This window comes from Bombus terrestris, chromosome 4 (assembly GCF_910591885.1).
Source record: "Bombus terrestris chromosome 4, iyBomTerr1.2, whole genome shotgun sequence".
Classification (NCBI taxonomy): domain Eukaryota; kingdom Metazoa; phylum Arthropoda; class Insecta; order Hymenoptera; family Apidae; genus Bombus; species Bombus terrestris.
In genome coordinates this window covers 15621533-15644489 of record NC_063272.1, presented here as the reverse complement: position 1 = coordinate 15644489, position 22957 = coordinate 15621533, and the positions used below count along the sequence as shown (strand labels likewise).

General features: G+C 28.1%; 2 protein-coding genes across 14 annotated transcripts; both read left to right on the top strand.

Moving 5' to 3' along the window:
- The first annotated feature begins 344 nt into the window (after window positions 1-344).
- On the top strand, window positions 345-8122 carry LOC100648392 (ral GTPase-activating protein subunit beta). Of its 8 annotated transcripts, none has more exons than XM_020862686.2 (25): window positions 345-497; window positions 640-700; window positions 791-1211; window positions 1387-1413; window positions 1528-1742; window positions 1823-2006; window positions 2108-2368; window positions 2604-2795; window positions 3009-3113; window positions 3186-3326; window positions 3395-3633; window positions 3714-3944; window positions 4037-4190; window positions 4249-4356; window positions 4720-4821; window positions 5065-5205; window positions 5296-5310; window positions 5388-5548; window positions 5631-5804; window positions 5879-6288; window positions 6374-6785; window positions 6861-7173; window positions 7257-7520; window positions 7597-7846; window positions 7911-8122. In XM_020862686.2, exons 2-25 carry the CDS (start codon window positions 665-667, stop codon window positions 8035-8037), a joined length of 4683 nt encoding a protein of 1560 aa, XP_020718345.1. In that variant the 5' UTR covers window positions 345-497; window positions 640-664; the 3' UTR covers window positions 8038-8122. The 8 variants fall into 8 exon arrangements, with proteins under 8 accessions (XP_020718345.1, XP_048261164.1, XP_020718348.1 ...); XM_048405207.1 differs by having other exon boundaries at window positions 346-542; XM_020862689.2 differs by having other exon boundaries at window positions 346-700; window positions 791-919; window positions 984-1211.
- A 2536-nt stretch (window positions 8123-10658) lies between these two features.
- LOC100646583 (multidrug resistance-associated protein 1) lies at window positions 10659-22316 on the top strand. 6 transcript variants are annotated; one of them, XM_048405209.1, is made up of 24 exons: window positions 10659-10818; window positions 10915-11064; window positions 11354-11653; window positions 11755-11892; window positions 11980-12093; window positions 12181-12380; window positions 12510-12530; window positions 12598-12783; window positions 12869-13502; window positions 13620-13766; window positions 13842-13926; window positions 14001-14200; window positions 14282-14783; window positions 14886-14894; window positions 15401-15578; window positions 15677-15803; window positions 15878-16097; window positions 19031-19251; window positions 19920-20100; window positions 20203-20311; window positions 20399-20525; window positions 20665-21187; window positions 21259-21505; window positions 21576-22316. In XM_048405209.1, the coding sequence occupies exons 2-24, from the start codon at window positions 11020-11022 to the stop codon at window positions 21688-21690; spliced, it is 4629 nt and encodes a 1542-aa protein (XP_048261166.1). In that variant the 5' UTR covers window positions 10659-10818; window positions 10915-11019; the 3' UTR covers window positions 21691-22316. The 6 variants fall into 6 exon arrangements, with proteins under 6 accessions (XP_048261166.1, XP_048261165.1, XP_012163198.3 ...); XM_048405208.1 differs by lacking the exon at window positions 19031-19251 and adding an exon at window positions 17645-17865; XM_012307808.3 differs by lacking the exon at window positions 12510-12530.
- The last annotated feature ends 641 nt before the right edge of the window (window positions 22317-22957 follow it).

Genomic DNA, 22957 nt, shown 5'->3' with positions numbered 1-22957 from the left:
TATGTGAATTTCAAACTTAAGAATCTTTAACTTTTAGGGACTCTTAGAAACAAATCAAATTATATATATTGTATATACACATAACATTCAAATATGCAGATATGTATTTTGTAGATATGATTTCAATATTTTTCGATCTCACATTTATTTTATTTTGAAATATTTTACTGTATCTTAAGAAAATATTTATGAATGGAATTAGTATTTTATACAACAATAATGTAAAAAAAAATAATCAATAATTCTTAATTATGAAATATTATAGTTATTTATTTTTTAACACCGAAACAAAATTTATTTAATTTTATATATTTTTCAATAAATTAAATTAATAAATTATATGGGGACATTTTTTAGGAACGAAAACACTATTACGATACAATTATACAACAGCCAATAAAAACCGTATTGAGAAGACTTACTACATAGAAGTGATAATCTGTCAAATAATGCTTGCAACTGTCAAGTTTTACACATATCTATACATATTTGACAATGTTTGTTGCTTTAAAAATTACATACATATAATTCTGCAAATATACGTACTGTTTTCATGTGTACCAAATGAGATTAAACAGTTTTTATACCTAAATTGAAAGAATATATACGAAATTTTACTTTCTTTTTTTTAATTTTTAGAAGACATCAAACCAGAAAGTAATCTATGAATTTAGGCGTGTTTAATAGAGTTAATCTTAAGGTAATGGCGTAATACTTTTTTTTATTGTTATAATATTTATTACAATAATTTTTCTATTATTATAATATTCTAATTATTATATATATATAGGATACCCAAGGAGGAATGTATTCCGAATGGGCTTCTCTAAGTGTTCTAATTCAACAAGGCTCAGAAGAAAGTCAAAGTGTCCTAGAAAAGTTTTCTCCTGGAGCAGGAAAAGAAGTTGCTTTATCTATTGTACGTCAATTGGCTGCAAATCTTGGCATTACACAAGCAGCTGAGCCTAGTCCATTATGTACAGATAAGGAAGTACAATGGTGTATGGAAGTAATATGTTTTGGACTATCCTTACCTTTGGCTGAGCATGATACTGTTAGAGATTGTGTTAATGTATATTGTGAGTGGTTGTCTGCACTATATTCTACACCGAAGATATGTGTACCTAGACCAATCATAGATGATCCTAATTTCTATGCCAGAAAAATAATCAGCCATTTTCATAATTTATTTGTTCCACGAAAAGGAGAAGGTAAAATAAATCACTGTAATAAAATAAATCACCTTTTTCATATTTTCCTTTTGTTTTTTACATGTTCTTATAACATATAATGTGAATTCCTAACTCCAAAAAAGTTTAGTATTAATTAAATATTTAGCATGTTGGATATATTTTTATCTAACAGTTATTATCTTTTCCTTTGTAGTCTGGCCATTTTTATATCAGGATCTAGGTAATTTTGTAACTAAAATAACCACATTACATGAAGGACTAAATATAAAGAAATTACATTTTAATGGCAGTTATAAATACTTAATGCTTGTAAAATATTAAATATTATTTACAGGAACAGATACAATTAATAGGCAAGCTGTTTTATGTCATAGAGTACTTAGAACATTGCAACAAATTGCAAGAGGACCTGCCACTTTAGAAAGAGAAACCTGGGAGAGTTTATTATTATTTCTTATTGGTATTAATGATGCACTTTTAGCTCCTCCAGCAACAAGAGAAGATGCTGGAGAGCAGTTATGTGAAAGAGTTCTAGGTGTATTGTTAGAGGTATTATGTTTTTGTAAAAAAATATTGTTATTGAATAAGCAGTTTATAACAAGCTAATAAGTATATAAAAATACTTTTAGGTATGGTTAGTAGCATGTGAACGCAATTTTCCATCACCACCATTATGGCGCACATTAAGAGAGTCATGTCTTCGTTGGCGACACAGATTAGCATTGGTAGAACAATGGAATCGTGTTTGCCTTGCTCTTACAGCAAGGCTCTTGCAAATTATGTATGGTCCAATGTTTCCAGAATTAAAAATAAGTTAGTTATTTCAATTTATAATTTATCATTATATACATAATTATATTGTTCTTCACATAAGTAATTTATATCATTATTACACATGTAAATAACATATTTAGGTGAAGAAGATTCTCAACTTGTGCCACCTACAATGTCAGATGAAGCAGTAGCTCAAGCATGGTATAGATTGTTGCGAACTATAGGTGATCCTGTTGATCTATGCAGACCTGCTGTTATTTCACAGACTCAAGCATTTTTACAGTATGCTATTGCAAGCCCAAATGTAATAGATCCGTGTCAACATCCATGTTTACAAAGCTTGCCACAAATATTTTTAAAAGCCATTAAAGGTATAGCTGGACAAGTGGATGCTTTCCTTGGTAAGTGCATATTTATATAATTGAATTATGTAAAGTTCTGCAATATCCAAATATAACTGATATCACACTTTTTTGGGGATCATATATATGCAAGTTATAAATTGTATATTCTACAAAAAAATTAAGATGATCTGTTTCAACACTTTTCCTATTTACTTTGAAATACCTATAATAGGATATGGAGTTTCCAACTTGCTTTGTTGGTGATGGTTGCACGCAGTCACAAATGTTTTAGGAGTTTCACAGGCATGTTGCTGGGAAGAATGTTGTGTATCTACCATCACATGTGGATCTGCTAGCACTGGAAGTGGAGGTGTAGGATGGGATAAATCAAGTAGTAAGGATATGACACAACCTTCTCCTACACCTCCAACGCAACGCAGACTTGCCAAAAGTTTCAGTGTAACACCTTCTGCAGTGACTAAGGGTATTCAGCACTTATCTTTCGGTGTTTTACATTTATACACATGTCTTCTAAAATTGTATATATTTTTATCAAATATTTTTTTATATTTCTTCTCTCTCTCCTTTCTTATTTTGGAGCAATATTACATTCTAAAAACAGTTAGAAAACATTCTAAAAACTATCAGAAAAATATATTAATTATCATTTATATTTTATAATTGTTTCCTATTATAGGAATTCCAAAAGCTTCCTTGATTGGTTTAACAACAAGTCGTGTGTCAAGTACACCACCTATGTTGATATCTAATTCAGGACCATCTTCAGCCTCAAGTACAACATGTAAGATGTAATAAATTATTTTTATTTAATAACAATTTTATTTAGAACATTATAAAATCCTTATATTTATAGCTATGACTTCATTAGTCCAAGACATTAGACCTCCTTTAGCTCCAGGACGACCAAAATGTAACAGTATATTACATCTTTTTGGTGAATGGTTATTCGAAGCTGCATTTATAGGTACTGATGGATGGTCACAAAATTTACCACGTAAGCATTATTCGATGCAATATTCAATTTGATTAAGTAATATAAACATTAATGTTCTTGATAAACAGAACCATCAGGTGCATCAAAACGTCCATCTTCTGTACTTGTTGAGGGTCCTAGTTCTTTGCAAGAAACTGTTAACGATGTTCCACCAGCTCTTTGCATAGATCGTTATGAATCCGGAAGAGCAGAAGCTTTGGGAGCACTATGTCGAATATTTTGTGCTAAAAAGACCGGAGAAGAAATTTTACCTATTTATCTAGCTAGATTTTATCAAGCAATGAATCATGGTCTTAAAGTTGATGAGGTAATAAATTATTCATTATAATTTTACACATAAAACATTTGTAAAAATATATATAATCCGTATTTAAACCTTGTTTACAGTCCCGAGAATGCGGTGAAACGTTAGCAAGTATTCTTTTGAATTCTGCTGATTTATTTCGTCTAGATCTAAATGGTGTACAAGTGTTAGTGCCTGCAGTAATATCGGCTTTAGAAACCGTACTTCCAGAAAAAGATTTAAAACTTAAATCTAATGTTGTATCAAAATCGGACTTACGAAGAGCCTCAATACATTTGTTAATATCAACGCTGGCGTTACCTCTACACTTTCAAGTAACTAATATATATAAAATATTTGTTTTATTATAATAATACAATCGTAAATTAAATAATTTCATACAATTTATACAATTTTTATCTTACAGAACCTTACTATCAAAGAACTTCCAACGTTTCTAAGTCCTATGGTTACTGACAAAAATCATGTAACGTTTGCACAGTTAAAATCGAGACTTATGAATTTGCTTATAAATGCACTACAAGTTGAAACTGATTCTCAGAATACTCATATGTTGTTAGGTAATATTGCTTCAATATTTAATATACTGCAATTTTTATAATCTATTTTCCTTTTTAGGTGCTCTTTTGTTAAGTGTACAAGACTCTGCAGCAGCAGAAGAAGTTGAGCAAGTCACACAACCTGACGCGCTGGCACATGATTCTGCCGTAAATTTATTATCATCAGGTTTGTTATTTCGTGTATTACTTAAATGGTATTAAGTTGTATCTATACATACTGAAATTCTTAAAATTTTTAAAGAATTATCCTAATGTTAAAATTTGAAAAGTAATTCCAAATTACATAATTCCAGTAATAATAACTGGAACTAATATTTCATTATTCGAGATGGCAGCTTATTAACATTTATCAGTTGCTTGTAAATTAAGATTGAATTTTGCCTTATATCCAATGCAAGATCATAATGCTTAACATTACTTTCTTGTATTTGCTTTGTACCTGCTTCTGTAAGATGTCATTCATTTTTATTATTATAAGTTATGTTTTGTTATGCATTCATCATTGTACTGTTTCATCATTGCTTAATAGTCACCAGCGATTCTGCCAGTCAAATAAGTATATCCAGTGACCAACGTTCGCTCGGTGACACATCTGATATTACAACTCTTCAAGAGGAATGTGTTGCATTTGGTAAATACAAGTATTTTTTATATTAGTTTTGTGTTTAATTATCGTGCATATAAGAAATGTTGTGAAATATCATCTATTTTTATTTCGATGTTTTTGTTATACATTGAAGCTTTCTTTGGATAACATTATGCAAAAGCTTGCATTTCAAAAGATTTGTAACATATATTGTACATAGTATTATATTTTGAAAATTAGTTAAATTCGTACGTTTTTTATAATTAAATATATGGATTACTGTTACAGATTCAGCTCATGCTCTTTTTGTAAGAGCTACATATTTAGTTTGTCACAGATTAATATCATCATGGAAGACAGATTTAAATATTTCTCTAGCAGCTCTTGAGATATTATCAGGATTAGCTAGAACACGTATTCGTGAAACAGGTAAATTATAAAATTTATCAAAATATATAATAGTACTTTTTGATTTAGGAAATATGCCAACTCATATAATTTTAAATATTTTATACGCAGCAAGGAAACTAACAGGTTGAATTATATTCTATGATACAATTTATAGTTTAAAATTTAATTACAAAATACTATATTTTTAATAAATATTGCAGATGCTTTAGAATGTAAACGGGCTGTGAAATGGCTCTGCGACTATATTGCATATCAGTGTTGGCGTCCACCACCAGCTCATTCTAAAGATCTTCATTCTTCTATTGTTGCTGCATTTAGTTGTTTAAAAACTTGGCTCACTGCTCATTCACAACTGTTACAAGTTATTATTTTATTTATATCTAATTGCAACAGATGTTAGCATTGCAACAAATTTATACTTACAATTAGAATCATTCTTTTAGGATAAGGATTGCTTAACAACAGTTCTGGAAGTAGTCGAACTTGGTGTGTCAGGAACAAAAAGTGTAGGAAAACCTGGTGAACCCATTAAAATGAAAGATGAGAAAGAATTAAAACCAGCATCTATGCGTGTTAGAGACGCTGCTGACGCGCTTCTTACCGTCATTTTAGAACAAGTATATTAGGCAATGTTATGATTGACAAATAATAAATTTATAAAAGTATTTTAAGTAAATTTATTTGTTTACAGGTTGGTTATTTCCCTAGTGCATGTGGAGCACAATCATTGTCATCTTTACTAGATGAAGTATCACTTCTCCGACATTGTAATAGTTGGACTGGGGGTCGAGTTCCACGTCAAGCAGCAGTTGAAAGATTTCGATATTTTGTTGCAGAAAATGCTACTATATTAGCATTATTAGAAGAACCACTTGGAAATGATCAAGATCCACAACCTACTGTAACTGTATTAATACGTGGTCCATTTGGAAGACATGCTTGGACGATGCAGCTTCGACATTTACCAAGACATAGATCTAGTATAAGAAGTGTAAATACAAATCCAGGTCGACCACTGCCATTAGCTGAAGCTGCTCCACGAACAGATTACAAACCTAAATTCTTTCCTGATAATGTAGATCGAATTCCACATTGTAAAGTGTATGTTAAATTTCATCAACGTATTTCCATTTAATTCAAAATATTAAAAAATGGGATTTTATTGAAATACCCAAATTTTATTTAGGGATGAATCTATTCCAAGTTTAGAAGCAGTTATGAATGATAATGATGTAATCAGAAATGAACATCAAATTTTGTCACAATTGTTAGAGCGTCAAATGAATATTGAAACAAAATATTGTGATGGAAATGATAAAGTTTCAGAGGAAAAGACAGAAGAATGTGTACCTCCTCACATTTGCCATGAATTTCAAACTGCACGTCTGTTTCTAAGTCATTTTGGTTTTTTAAATATCGAACCTAAAGAAAACAATGAATCTAGAAACAGTGGCCTTACTGCTTTAGATCCAACCATTCCAGGATTTTATTTAGACTTAGAAACTTTAGATAACATTAGTCCAAGAACATGTGATACTGTTTACATTTTTTATGTAAAAGCTGGTCAAAAAACTTCTACAGAAATATTATCTAACGTGGTAATTACATTTTTTATTTTAGAATACTTTATCGTTATATATTTACATCTTTGTAAAGTAGTTTTATTTTTATAGTTACATGAATCGAATGTATCATCGAATTTCTTAGAATTCTTAAATTCTCTTGGCTGGCCAGTTTCTGTATCAACACATGCCGGTTGGACTGGACATATTTCTACTTCATGGAGAGTAACACCACAATTGAATGTACCACAACCAGCTCATAGTGATCATGGTGGAGCCCTTTATAATGGTGATACTCATGTACTTTATTGGGCAGATGTTAGCTCAGAAATTGCCTTTGTTGTACCCACTCAGTTAAACAATATGGTAAATTCGGACTCACTGGAGGAAACAAGTTATGGTAGTGATATCAGTTCTAATCAAGGTACAACTTAGACGAATGACAATGTATTAAAGAAAATAATATTATATTATGTGAACGAATTATACAATAATTAATAATTGCAGTTTGGTTTGAAAGAAGCATTAGTGAAAGTACTTCACCTCGAAATAGTGGGACAGGACAGAATACAATGCAAAACTCGCGAACAATGTCACTTGATTTAGAAAAACAGCCACCTAGTTTAACAGGATCTAATTCCTGTACCTCTTCTAATGTGGATTTAGTAAAACCAAGAAAAACAGCTAAACAAGTTTTACCTGTACAAACTGACATTAAAATTATGGTTGTTTGGCTAGAGAGTTTAGAGGATTTTGCTCAATTTCCAATTAGTATTATCACTTAAATAAAGATTTTTATTTATTTTAATCAAATAAAGAAAATTTTATAATCCCATTTTATGTGCAGGTGATCTTCTTCCTTGTACTTATAGCGGTCTTGAACAATCAAGAGTCATTCAAGTATCAGATGTACAAGTAATTTTTCTCCAAGCTCTCAGTAGTGGATTAATGAGAGTCAGATTGCAAGGTCCAGTTTCTAGAATTAATTTGGCCACTCCACTAATTGATGGGATGGTTGTGTCTAGAAGGGTATTGGGAACACTTGTTAGACAAACAGCATTAAATATGGGACGTAGGAAAAGGCTTGACAATGATAGGTATATAAAATTATAACTATAGCTTGGTCATATTAATATGTACAATATTTATAATATTTTACAGTTACCACCCACCACATGTACGTAGACGTTTGAAGATTCAAGAAATGGTACAAAAATATAAGAAAAATTTAACCGAACCAGAGCTACTAACACTTTTATTTAGTAGTACCCAAACTTATCAAATTTAGTAAAATTAATATAAATTAAATTTACATTAAATTACACATATAATAAAGATATATTTCTGAATAATAAATATACATTACCATAGAATGATAGATTTAATTTTCCCATACTTTGTAATTTAGAATATAACTGGTTATTACACATGTATAATATCCAATATTTACATCATATTAAATCATGATCATATAATATTCATTATATATAATATAAAATATAACACGTTCAAAATTAATATAGGAGAATTTTGTTTATATGAATAAAATTTTAGCAATGCCTGATTAACTGAACTTTAACTAAGCTCCTATTATTTGAACTACTACCAAGTGTCAATCTACTTACATGAACATTTAACAATAAGGTTGAAACAGTAAGGACTCTAGGGATACGTGTTATATGACATAAATTGACAACATTATTATGCATTTAAAAGTACATGTTTCATGGAATCTTTTATATAAGTATGATCTATTGACTGAATGAAAAATCATAGCTGTTGAAGAGAAATAGGTGGATTCTTATTATATGAATAACCTAGTTATACGAACTAATTCGTTCCGTAGCAGATTCATATAAACAGGGTTCTATTGTACATATTTATAATATACAAGATGTTTTTTTTATCTCGAAAAATTAAAGTATCTCGTAAGTGATTGGTTCCAAGAAAAAAATTCTTTTTACAATTATTGTTTGATGTCAAGGGCACGTCATGTGTTGCAAATTATATTTTCACAGGTAGGATGATGACGGGGAACATTAAGGTTAACTTCACTTTTTTAAATGGGATCATATATTTTTTAATACATTAATCGATTCATCTCAGCATTAGCTATAAAAAGGTATTAACCTATTTATATCGGAAAACTACTAGTTTAGCAGATATTTTAACTTTAATTTCTCAAATTTAAGGTATGAAAGACAAGAAAAGCGCGAGGCGGTATTTACGTTTTCTTTGTCTTTCATTTGATAATTTAAAGTGAAAATATCTGTTACAGTAAAGAGGAAATGCCAAACTAACATTTTTCAACACAGGCAGGTTAACACTTTTTTTATAGAGAATGCCAAGATGGTTCGATTAACGTATGTATTAGAAGATATATATGGTTCCATTTAAAAAAATGAAGTTGACCTTAATATCCCCCCCCCCTATCGCATCTGCAAAAAGATAGTTTGCATCACATGATGTGCCCTTTCATAGTAAATAATATTTGTTTTAAAAAATATTTTTTTATAAGATCAATGCCGTACGAGATATTTCGATTTTTTGAGATAAAAGAAACACTCTGTAGATATGTAGCAATTAAGATATTCGAATCATTGAAAATATGTTATGTAACTTGTATAACAATGTTGGCTTTCTAATTATAAGACAAAATATATTTATTAATAATGTCTATAATTGTAAAAAACAATAACTATATAAGGTAAATACAGCACAATTACATAATCACATCATTTTTTCTTCCTTTACTTTTTATATCTATATTAACGTTATAGTTATATAAAATGTTTTCCAACTAAGTTAAATATAAAGTAATATACTACAGCCAATTGCAAAAAATTGCATATATTAAGAATTAGGTTCCTATAAAATTGTTTTATCAATATACGTATAAAAAATATTATATTGTATCATTGCTTAGAATATTATTAAATTTTAATAAAAATAGACATAAATAATCAATAATAATATTTTTCAAAAACAAATCTAGCGATTAGTAGATGTGTATTTACACATACATTGCGTTATTATCTTTTATATCAGTACGCTAAATATAGCTGCGTCATTCTGTGACTTTGCACATTATGTAGTATCGTACACGTACATTGTTATACAATTTAGAGTGATCTTATGAAATACATGGTAAGAAACTTCTGGTATACAATTATCGTTTAAAATCAAAATTAAAAATCTTGTATACAATCAATCATTATCTCAATAAATATTGTTAAATATTGATAGAATATTAAATAATCTTTGGTATCGTATAGTTTAAGTAGATATCACACCTTCGGAAAAGCTTTATATCACGGAGACTTTTTCGTATATGGAAATAAAAGCATAAATAATCTTTATTTTGTTCTTTCGTAATAGTAAAATGTAAAGTACAATTTTTCATTTAATTTTTTTTTAGTTGCTCTGTTAGATAAAGAACTGGGATATGAAACATAAAAATTGACGTAATTTATATTTGATCTAAAAACTTATTTTGATTAAAAAAAGTGTACCTTTCATACATACTACAATACAGCATATATCAAGAAATATAACAATGAAAAATAATTACATAATTAGTTATGTTTCATGACAAATCAGAAAAATAAGCATAAAAATACGAGATACACAGGTATTTTTAATTTTAAAAAGGGATATATACTTGCACATGTGAATGAAAATCATAATGAAAATAAAGAATTAGATATACATCTTTAAAAGAAATAAAATATCTAAAAATTCTTATACTTTAATAGAAAGTTATGTTACGTTTTAAATATATTGTTTTATTAATAACATAAATTACTTATGATACATTTTAAAAGTTTCTATTATTCTCATTTTATCGAGTTTTCCATTTTCGGTTATACAAATAATTCTATCTTTTTAAAAGTTGAACCGTTATTTCAGAATTTTGCGCATGTAATGTAAGCGATGACGTAATGCATCTTGATTGGGCAAATAAGCCAGTGTTAAAATGTGAATCGGTCTCTATTCAGACACAGTTTACGTTTGTTTGAGAAAGTGAGCGGATAGTTGTGTACCAATTAGTTTTAGATAGATATATAAGGTAATATACATATAATGTAATTGTATATTTCTTCAATTGAACGTCTTCTAGTTGAGTACGATCATTTATTGAAATTAACTGATATCTGTGTTGTAGTGTACAACACTTTATCTTGCTCAAGAAACCTATAAAAGGGTACTGATAAGTGTAATTCGGATATATAACTGAAGAAAAAACCTATGAAGTAGTAAATGTATTTTTATGAAAGATCATACTATGGATCAATTTTGTGGTACTGACTTTTGGGTAAGAATTCTACTTGTACCTTCGATATGTTTTTGTTTTATTTATGTTGTAAGATTTTTAAATTAAACTATAGATTATATATAATATTTGAAAATATAATATTATGTTTAATATTAAAGAATAGAGATATTAAAACATATTACTTGTATTGTTTTAGTAGTATTTAACAAATTTCAAAACGAAATATAATAATGTCATTTTGTTTAAATTAAGAAGGAATTTTTGTTATAATATATAATAATATATATTTAATACAAATGTTATAATAATTTATGTCTCCACATTTTAGAATAATAGTTTAACATGGAATACAGAAGATCCAGACATCACAGAATGTTTTCAGAAAACTGTGTTGATATGGGTGCCATGTATATTTTTATGGCTATTCTCTGGAATAGAAATTTATTATTTTTTAAACAGTAAAAGTAAAAATATCCCATACACATGGTTATTTATCTTAAAACAAATACTCATAGTAGCATTGATTATACTTAGTATTGTTGACGTAGGAACAGCTATACATAGAAGTACTTATGTCAAAGTTTATAATGTTGATTATTGTACTCCAGTTATAAAAATTATTACTTTTGTAAGTATTATTAGAATATAAATTATTAAAATAGATTACACAAAAAATTAATGAATTTGAACTTACATATTAGTAATATCATTTTTTTAACATTTTTATAGATTAAGGCAGGTACTTTAGTAATATATAATAGAAAATATGGCATGCAAACCTCTGGACTGTTATATTTATTTTGGTTTCTCCTTACCATATGCGGAGTTGTTCAATATAGAAGTTTATTAAGGTTATATATAAATAACGTATGTAATAATGGATTCAGTAAATAATCAAACAATTGATATAAATTCATTATTAATTTATTAATTCTTTTCATATCATTTTTTTAGCATGAAGTTACTTATCCATTTGTATCATATATGATATATTATCCAATAGTGGTACTTTTATTCTTATTGAACTTCTTGATTGATGCAGAGCCTAAATATTCAGAATATCCCAAGGTAAGTAAACATATATCATATTCTTGATACATGATATTATGCATGAAATAAAATATTAGGATTTAATGCTCTATATTATATTTATAGGTTGAGAACCCATGTCCAGAACAAAGATCTTCATTTCCAGCAAAAATCTTTTTTACTTGGTTTGATCCAATGGCATGGAAAGGTTTTAAAACACCTCTGGAAACTACAGATTTATGGACAATAAATCCAGAAGACACAGCTAAAGAAATTGTACCTAAATTCAACAAATATTGGAATAAAAGTGCACAAAAAAGTAACAAGTGAGTGTGATATTTATGAATATTTAATATTAGAGAATAAGAATATAGTAAAAATGAATTAATAAAATCAAATAAATTTTATCATATATTACATTAGTAATAAGATATCAATTTACTTTTGCTAACAAGAGTATTTTGGACTTACTGTAGGTAAGTTAATTAAATCGTATATATAGCTGAGCATATAAATATAAACTTAATTTTTATCTGTTTCTAGTGTACAAAATACTAAGGCATCGTTCAGAAAATCATCTGGTCGAGTAGATTTTAATAATGAATATAAGAAAAAGACATCATCAGTTTTGCTTCCTCTTTGCAAAGCTTTTGGTGCCACATTTTTATTTGGAGCTGCACTTAAATTCGTGCAAGATATTGTAATTTTCACTAGTCCTCAAATATTAAGGTAAGCAAATGAATTTTAATATTATTTATATTAAAAATTAATTACTTAAAATCATAGCTGAAAACTAATGATGCTTCTAATATAGGTTACTCATCGATTTTATTGAGAAACCCGGACCGCTATGGAAAGGCTATTTTTATGCAGTTTTACTCTTACTTACAGCCACATTTCAAACATTAGTTTTGTCTCAATATTTTCATCGTATGCTCTTAGTTGGATTACGAGTACGTACTGCGTTAATTGCAGCAATTTATCGGAAAGCATTGAGAATATCTAATTCCGCCAGAAAAGAGTCAACAGTTGGCGAAATAGTAAATTTAATGTCCGTGGATGCACAAAGATTTATGGATTTAACGGCATATATAAATATGATTTGGTCTGCACCAATGCAAATAGTTTTAGCATTATATTTTTTATGGGAAATTTTGGGGCCAGCTGTGCTCGCTGGTTTAGCTGTTCTACTTATTCTCATCCCAATAAATGTCTTAATCACTAATAGAGTTAAGACACTACAAATTAGACAAATGAAATATAAAGATGAAAGAGTTAAATTAATGAATGAAGTACTTAATGGTATAAAAGTATTAAAGCTATATGCATGGGAACCCTCTTTTGAGGAACAAATACTTAAGATACGTACAAAGGAAATTAAAGTACTTAAAGAAACAGCATATCTCAATTCTGGAACAAGTTTTATCTGGTCTTTTGCACCTTTTTTAGTAAGTTTTTAAAGATGAGTTAAGGATGAACATGATTTTTATGTTTACCCATGTTTTTATTGTTTTCTTTCATTATTTATTTACTTTTTCTTTTTTTTTTTTTTATAAACTTTGTAGGTCTCACTGGTGTCTTTTGCAACCTATGTACTTATAGATGAAAACAATCGTTTAAATAGCAAAGTTGCTTTTGTTTCACTCAGTCTTTTTAATATCTTAAGGTTTCCACTTTCTATATTACCTATGATAATTGGTAACATGGTTCAGGTAAATAAAAATTTCTTATATTAAATTACAATGCAATCACGATTTTTCTTTTTTAATATAATGTATAATACTTAGGCTTATGTTTCCGTAAAACGTATTAATAAATTCATGAATTCAGAAGAGTTAGATCCAAATAATGTTCAACATGATCCATCTGAATGTAAGTTTCTGATGATTTTTATATATTTGCGACTATTGCGTACTGGATATGTCATATATATTAATGTGATGTAGCATACACATTATTAATTGAGAATGGTACCTTCGCATGGGATTTGGAAAATATTGAAAGACCAACATTAAGAAATATCAATCTTCATGTAGAACAGGGTCAATTGATAGCTGTTGTTGGTACTGTAGGATCAGGGAAAAGTTCTCTTTTATCAGCTCTTCTTGGAGAAATGGACAAAATAAGTGGTAGAGTTAATACAAAAGTAAATACTTCATTAGAGAAATGTCAAAATTTTTAACATGAAAGATTTCTTTATGTTGTTATATGTTTTTTTTATAAATAGGGTTCTATAGCATTTGTGCCTCAACAAGCATGGATTCAAAATGCTTCATTACAAGATAATGTTTTATTTGGAAAGTCAATGCACAAAAATGTATATAATCGCGTAATTGAATCATGTGCATTAAATCCAGATTTGAAAGTGCTACCTGCGGGTGATCAAACTGAAATTGGAGAAAAAGGAATAAATTTATCTGGTGGGCAAAAACAGAGAGTATCATTGGCAAGAGCAGTATACAATGATTCTGATATTTATTTTTTGGATGATCCATTGAGTGCAGTAGATTCACATGTTGGAAAACATATATTTGAAAACGTAATTGGCCCTAGTGGTCTGCTTAGGAAGAAAACTAGAATACTTGTCACACATGGTATTACTTATTTACCTGAAGTTGATAACATCATTGTTCTTAAAGATGGTGAAATAACAGAAGTTGGAACTTACAAAGAACTTTTAGAAAAAAGAGGAGCCTTTTCTGAGTTTCTAGTGCAACATCTTCAAGAAGGTATATATCACTTTTTCTAATTTTTCTAATTTCTTCTATTCAGTTTCTATTTAGGTATTCTATTTTGTATTAATTTTTCATTATATTTTTCATGAATCTAAGTTGGAAATCGTAAGTCAGTGAAAAAAGTAATTGCGATTCCTTTTCCTACTTCAATTTATGTGATTGTCCAGAAAATGGTTTATATTGCATTTGGCTTGTGATATTAGAGTATCAAGGATGTTAGTATTTTTTGCAACTTGCTACTATTAAAACTTATCAGCCAGCTTGTAGCATAAAGTAACCTTCACATCAATTTTGTTTCTTATTATTCTTGTAGCATAATATATTTTCTCCTTTGTTCAAAAGAGAAAGATATGCATGTAAGATTTTATTGCATGTTAAATTTGAGTCAGAGACTTATTGAAATGAAGTGACTAGTGTTATAATTCTTTCTGTAATTTATTTTTGAACTATTGAAATTAACAGCCATGATTTGCTGAATGCATTCAAGGTTTTGTTATTTTAATGTAAAAGTGTATCCTATTACTATTTTCTAATTTCAAGATACTATTCATGATATTTATCTTTTAATATGTTATGTTAGTTTATATTTTTCTGTGACAAATTTGAAATAGTACATGCTGATGGCGGATCAGAGGCAGATCTGCATGAAATTAAACAACATTTGGAATCTACAATTGGATCAAATGAACTCCAACAGAAATTAACAAGAGGTAGATCAAGAATGTCAGAAAGTCAAAGTGAATCTGGTTCAATGGTTGATAAAAGATCCTTAAATGGTTCGTTGAAAAGGTAAAATTATATTATATATTATTATATTTATATAAAATATATTTGGTATTATTTATATACATATATCTATATGTGTAGATCTTTTATTAATTTTTTAGACAGTATTCTACAAGTAGTCAGCAATCTGGTACTTATGAAAATAGCAATAAGATAAAAGAAACAAAGTTATTACCTCCGAAATCAGGAGAAAAATTAATAGAGGTGGAAAAAACTGAAACTGGAAGTGTAAGTTGTTATTTCTCTTACTTGATAAAATTATTGAAAAAAATGTAATTTTATGTATTACTTTTGCTATCAAGGTTAAATGGCGAGTCTATTCTCATTACTTCAAATCCATTGGTTGGTTTTTATCAATATCGACAATTATAATGAACGCTATTTTTCAAGGATTTAGTATTGGTTCAAACGCTTGGCTCAGTGTATGGTCAGACAGTAATTTAACAACTTATAATGATACAGTCGATCATGCTAAACAAAATATGTATCTTGGAGTTTATGGTGGACTTGGTCTTGGTCAAGGTATGTTCTTAAAAATTTATAATTATTTGTCTTTTAATGATTAGTGTTTCTTAGAATTAGAATTTTCCAAATAACAATTATATAAGGTAAGATTATCTCTCAAAAATATGTAATATCCCAAGTATTTTTCAACACAGTAATTGTCTTATTTATCATAAACTAAATATTGTTTTAAAGGCGTGTTCCTTCACAGACTACACAGTTTTAAGACAATTAAATTTTGTTGATTAATTTTAAACTGTTATAATAAAACAAAATATGCTTGTACAAAATGCGTGACTAACTGTTTGTATATGAACATTATAAAACCATTATATTTTTCTTCGACATTTTGTTTGAAATTACGCAATTAAAACTAAAATACTAACGAAATCTTAAAATATTAATGCGAGTGCGGTTTGCTGTGTTAACAGAATATTTATAAATAAAATAAAGCTTTGTTTTATATAAAGCTTTATATATGTTTTATGTTAATAAAGCTATATGTATGTTTAAATGCAATTATTTCAATTACTTTTGCTGTTCAAAATTAATTTTATCGCATTTTGTCGCAATTAATATGTCGCATGTACTTATTTACTTTATTCACTGATCAATTCACATATATGTATAAACTCATGTAATATTTATGTATAATATTTGAGCATGAAGTAGAGAGATAACAAAGCTTTCTATTACCTATCTATTATCAAAATATATAAATTTTATATGTTTTATATTTTTAAATTTTCATACTTATTATAATTCGATTGTTATTGAAACTGCAAATTTATTTATTTTTTATATACATATAAGTGTGTACTTTTATATTTCTATCTAGTCAGGTTGAATTACTAATAATATTAACATGCTATATCATTTTTTCATAATAATAGAACAATGATTATTTATGTAAAAATTCATTTTGTAATAACCAGTACTTAGACAAAGAAAATGTTATTTTTCATACTATAATCTTTACAATCTCTTACCAATTCTGTTTGATACTACATTATTTTAGAAAGGACAGTAATGTAATACTTGATACTTTATCATCAAACATTACATCTACAAATATTGATATAAAAATTTGATCAATCGGTATTAATGAAAAAAATTTATGCAGAAATTCGAAAAGTAGTATCTAAAATTTTAATACGTTTGGAATATAAGAATTTGTTTAAAGAATAATAGCAATTAAAAGATGATAGTAGTAATGTGCACGTTTATTAATTAATTTATGTTACTTAGTTAATTTTGCTAGGATAAATAAAGTTAGGTAATTTTGATGTAAGGATTTATTCATGTTCTGTTAATATGCTACAATAATATCAGTATCTTTTAATTATAAATGCATCTTAATACATGTGTAACTGTAAAAAGGGACTTGCACGTGGTATTAAGCAGATGGTGAGAAATAACGAAATTCGATATTATTGCTAAAAAGATTAATTTTTCATTTAAATTTATAATATATGTGAAATGGAAATATTGCAAGAACTGATGCAGTCCTTGATATATAATCGTTAGGTTTAATGATATACCAAAGTTCTCACCAATCATTGTAGGCTTGACAGTGCTTGGAGGGGCATTAATCTTGGCAAAAGGAACAATACGCGCTTCCGTGCATCTCTTCGAGAATACGTTGCAACGTGTTCTTCGGAACCCAATGTCATTTTTTGACAAAACTCCAACCGGTCGAATTCTTAATCGACTCTCTAAAGACACTGATGTCATTGATAATACGCTGCCATCCATACTGCGTTCTTGGATTACTTGCCTCTTTGGGGTATGATATTTTCAAGTTGTAAATACTGTGCTTAACAAATTCTAAATCTCATCAAAGATTATGAATTAAGTTTATATCCACTTACGCAGTGGCTATGTTTAATAATGGTTCCAGTCATTTATATCTGATTTTGCTCATAAAAAATGTAAGCTTTTTAAATATAAAAAGAATTATGAAACTGAAATACAAATGTTTGCATGCTTGTACAGATCAAAGGGTTTCATGTGCTGATTATTTGAAAAAGAAAGTATTTCTATTTATTAATATCATTATAATAGTCAGTTAATAGTTATTTTATTCGCAAAAGTATATTAACTTATTGGACAAGTGTTTGTTAAAAAATATTTGAGATTTTATTCATAATCTATATTTTTTTAATGTAAAATCTAGTAGAATTCATTCTTATATTTGGGGGTAGATAAGATCTTACTTTAATTCATGATTATGTTTTCCTTAGTATAATAAAATATATTGTGTGGTGACCGTATTTTGTTAATATCTACATATATTTTGTTTAATCAATATCAACCATATTAATGTTTAAATCTTATCATAAAAAAAGGTAATTAGCAATAAATGTCAACTTTAACAATCTTTTGATACAGTCACCAACAATCTATAGTATAAAAACCTACAGAGCAATAATAACATCATAATCAGTAAGGTAATGGACACAATTATACAATCAATGTTTTTATAAAAAATTAACATTGCTTATGCTTCAAAGTAGTATATATCTTTTGTATCAAATATGAATACCTCTCTAAGTATGCTTGATTTGCTTGTGCATTGTTTCATTATTCATATCTGGCATGCCACACCACAGCAAACTTCACCACCTCGCATAACATAAGACAGATTAGTATTTTTAATTTTTTCATATTACAAACTTATAGTTGTTAAAAAATATAGATGAAATGAACTTCTATTTGTTTATGGATACTAGAAGCGAATAGTGCTTTCAAACCATTCTTATTATATGATAATAAATTATATTATAAACTATTTGTTTTGAATAAAACTTCAGAATAATAATGAAAAATTCATATAAAAATATTAAATGAAAAGAATTTATAGAGTGCCTTAGATTCTTAAAATTTTGGTCATATTTGTACCATTTTATTAGAATGGTTACAATGAAAGCAAATCATGTCTGATGTTGTAGCGATGGCGAGTTTTTTCTGCGATTTGGCACCGCAACTGGGCTGCTGGCTGGCTGCTCGCCAGATGCACATAATGATGCTGCGTGCAGTGATGCGTGCCCCATTGACCTTCTTTGATACGACTCCTACTGGTCGTATTATCTCCAGGTTTGCTAAAGATGTCGACGTACTGGACACATCTCTTCCCCAACAAATTTCCGATAGCATCTATTGTTTGTTTGAGGTAATTTTTGGAAATACCTGAACCAAATTAAGATGATTGACTATAACCATTTCCATGCTATAATTCCTTAAATCATAATTCATTGGATGCTCGTATACTTCTATTTCGCTAAAGGGTTGGTATTTCCTGAATAATCATCAAAAACATCTTGGTCATTTAATCATTCTGCAATTTACATCGAATGATGTATTACATTACTTCAATTATAGTTCTTTAATGAACTCTAAGTAATTAATAATAATATGTAATTTTAAATAATTTGGTGTAAAAACATTGTGTAAATTGAGATCAAGTATAATTGTGTCCCTTCCAATAAATTACTATTATAATTTATTGTGTTAAAATTACCAAATATGAAGAGAGTATGCCTGTGTAATAAATGGTAGAGATGCTGGTGCAAGCATTCTTTAATTGAAATGAATATAGTTTTGTATTCAATTGTGTATTAATATCTGGAAATATAGATATGGGTGCTTCATCTAAGAACTTGCATGGTCATTAACTCATAAGTTCTTTGTATCAAAGCTAGTTTCTGGTTACTATTTCATGATTATATACATGTATTTATATGTATTGATTATATGTATATGAGTGTTTGATTTTATCTTTTGTTTTTATTCTTTAAGAAATATTTTTTTTTTGTACTGAATATTATCTTCATATTGCAGGTCATAGCCACTTTAGTGGTTATAAGTTTTAGTACACCAGAATTTATAGCAGTCATAATACCGATAAGTGTAATTTATTACTTTGTTCAACGCTTATATGTTGCATCCTCAAGACAGTTGAAACGTTTAGAATCTGTTTCAAGATCTCCTATATATTCACATTTTAGTGAAACAGTTTCTGGTATGTAAAATACTTGTTTTATTATTGATTTATAATTTTAGAATAATTAAGTAGCAAAAATATATAATTATATATAGTTAATATCAGTATTTGATTTATTAGGAGCACAGATGATTAGGGCATTTGGAGTGCAAGACCGATTTATTCAGGAATCTGAAAGTAAAGTAGATTTTAATCAGATGTGCTATTACCCTAGTATAATTGCAAACAGGTATAAATTTTTCCTAAAAATTTTAATGTCAAATGAATATTAAAGTTAAAATGATTGTATGAAATGTGATTCATTGTTTTGTTGCAGATGGTTGGCAGTACGTTTAGAAATGGTTGGAAATTTAATTATTTTCTTTGCTGCATTGTTTGCTGTATTAGGCAGAGATACTATACAATCTGGTGTAGTTGGTTTATCTATTAGTTATGCTTTACAAGTAAGTTATACATATAAACGAGATATGAGATATATGCACCACTCATTACTGATTTTATTATTGGTTTCATTACTGAGTAATGAATAAATGTTGATTAACTTGATTTTAAAACAAATTTTTATAAAAATTGTTACTTTAGGTTACTCAAACATTGAATTGGTTAGTACGAATGACTTCTGATGTTGAAACTAACATAGTAGCTGTAGAAAGAATAAAAGAATATGGAGAAACCCCTCAAGAAGCAGCATGGAAAAATCCAGATTATACAGCACCTAAAGATTGGCCTTTGCAAGGGCGAGTAGAATTTAAAGATTACAAAGTTCGTTATAGGGAAGGCTTAGACCTTGTTCTTCGTGGATTATCATTTTCCGTTAAGGGAGGAGAAAAAGTTGGCATCGTTGGTAGAACTGGTGCTGGGAAATCGTCTTTGACATTAGCTCTATTTAGAATAATAGAAGCAGCTGATGGAAAGATTATTATCGATGACATTGATATTACCAAATTGGGACTTCATGACCTAAGATCTAGATTGACTATTATTCCTCAAGATCCTGTATTATTCTCAGGAAGTTTAAGGATAAATTTAGATCCTTTCAATTATTATACTGATGACGAAATTTGGCGAGCTTTGGAACATGCGCATCTTAAATCCTTTGTAAAAAGTGAATACTATTTTATTGATAAATAGTATTGAGAAATTACATGGGAAATATAATGTCTTATTACGTTTTAGACTTGCCAAATGGTCTTTTATATGAATTATCAGAAGGTGGAGAGAATCTAAGTATAGGACAACGACAATTAATATGTTTAGCAAGAGCATTGCTTCGAAAAACGAAAGTATTGATTCTCGATGAAGCAACAGCTTCAGTTGATTTAGAAACAGATGATTTAATTCAAACAACAATTAGGCAAGAGTTTCAAGATTGCACAATTCTTACAATAGCTCATAGACTTAATACAATTCTTGATTCAGACAGGTATGTTTTACAAATTTGTAATATAATTTTCAAAGTAATGATTGATATTAAATAAAAAAACTTTTAATAGGATTATTGTGCTGGATAATGGGCGCATCATGGAATATGATTCTCCAGACACATTACTGCATAATTCGACTAGTTTGTTCAGTAGTATAGCTAAAGATGCAGGCCTTGCTACATAGATAAAATGCATATCGCAAATACTGTATAAGCAATAAAACAATGATAATTTCTAATCTATGAATATATAATAACAACAAAAGATATAGCAATTCATTTATATAGAGAAAGGCAAGGTATGCTTAGATTTGAAAGAATTCAAAATTTTGTAGAGCATTTTTCAGTCAAATCTTACATCATTTTTAAATATTATCAAGCACAGCCCATTTGTAAAGTAGTACGGATGTCCGTTACTTAAAGTACTGCCATTTTAGCGGCACAGTTGTGCTGAGTAGCAACAATTTTTAAACATATATATATTGTTTTAATAATTTAACTTTAGTAAGCTCAAGCTTACACAGTATATAAAATTTAAGCAACGTACAAAATACAACAGTATTGTTTAGTTATTTTTATTTCCATTAAACTTTATTATACCCATACTGCCTTATTTTTATTTTACATCACAGGAATTATATATATACAAATATGTAGCATTATTTACTTTTGCTGTTGATTTGTCTTGATTAAAATTGTTACTCCATTCTGTACTGTTTGACAAATATGATGCATCTTCAAGCTGTGTAAATAGTATTCTCTAATATTTATGAATTTAAGACAAAATAAAAGATTACAATTTTATATAATATATGAAGGTTTTGTTTTTATTGTTTAATATTTTAATTCTTCAAATATTATAAATTATGTACGTTTTATACATACAGTATATTAATGAACAAAATAATAGACTTCGCTAATGCCATGCAATCTTTAAAATGTAGTAAAGAATAATTAAATTCTGTTTCGTTTACAATTTGTCACGTTTTATGAATATTATTTATAGTATTGTACTCGATAATAATTGTATTCTTAATCTCACATTTCATTGTTTTCAATTATTTTTAATAATTATTTCGAGAGAATAAATGCTTATATGAACATAATTATAATTGATATGGTACTAAACAAAATGATACAAGAACATTCACGAATATGTAGATGCATAGTTCCTTGACCTCAAAGTAATTGTATTTTATGAATACATTATAGATATATATATGTATAGCAATTTGTACTTTAAATTGTTTATAAATCTATATTACATTGACAGTTTCATAGCACATTTTATACAAAAAATTAGTCATTTGATTCAGAAGTATTGTTGCTTCGTTTCCTGGTTACGTCAAGTCAAATTTGTTAATAAAATAATTCATTCCTCAATTTAGCAACACTAATACTCATTTTCGAAAATCAAGTAAGATAAAAATATTTTAAAGTCAATAAATTATA

Excerpts from the sequence above, each read along its gene's own strand:
- LOC100648392 (XM_020862686.2), top strand. The coding sequence starts at position 665 with ATGAATTTAGGCGTGTTTAATAGAGTTAATCTTAAG. Across the intron at positions 1,212-1,386 it reads TGTTCCACGAAAAGGAGAAG|TCTGGCCATTTTTATATCAG; the intron begins GTAAAATAAATC and ends TTTCCTTTGTAG. Across the intron at positions 3,634-3,713 it reads ATGGTCTTAAAGTTGATGAG|TCCCGAGAATGCGGTGAAAC; the intron begins GTAATAAATTAT and ends CCTTGTTTACAG.
- LOC100646583 (XM_048405209.1), top strand. The coding sequence starts at position 11,020 with ATGAAAGATCATACTATGGATCAATTTTGTGGTACTGACTTTTGG. Across the intron at positions 13,503-13,619 it reads GGTCTTTTGCACCTTTTTTA|GTCTCACTGGTGTCTTTTGC; the intron begins GTAAGTTTTTAA and ends TAAACTTTGTAG. Across the intron at positions 15,579-15,676 it reads TTAAATGGTTCGTTGAAAAG|ACAGTATTCTACAAGTAGTC; the intron begins GTAAAATTATAT and ends TTAATTTTTTAG.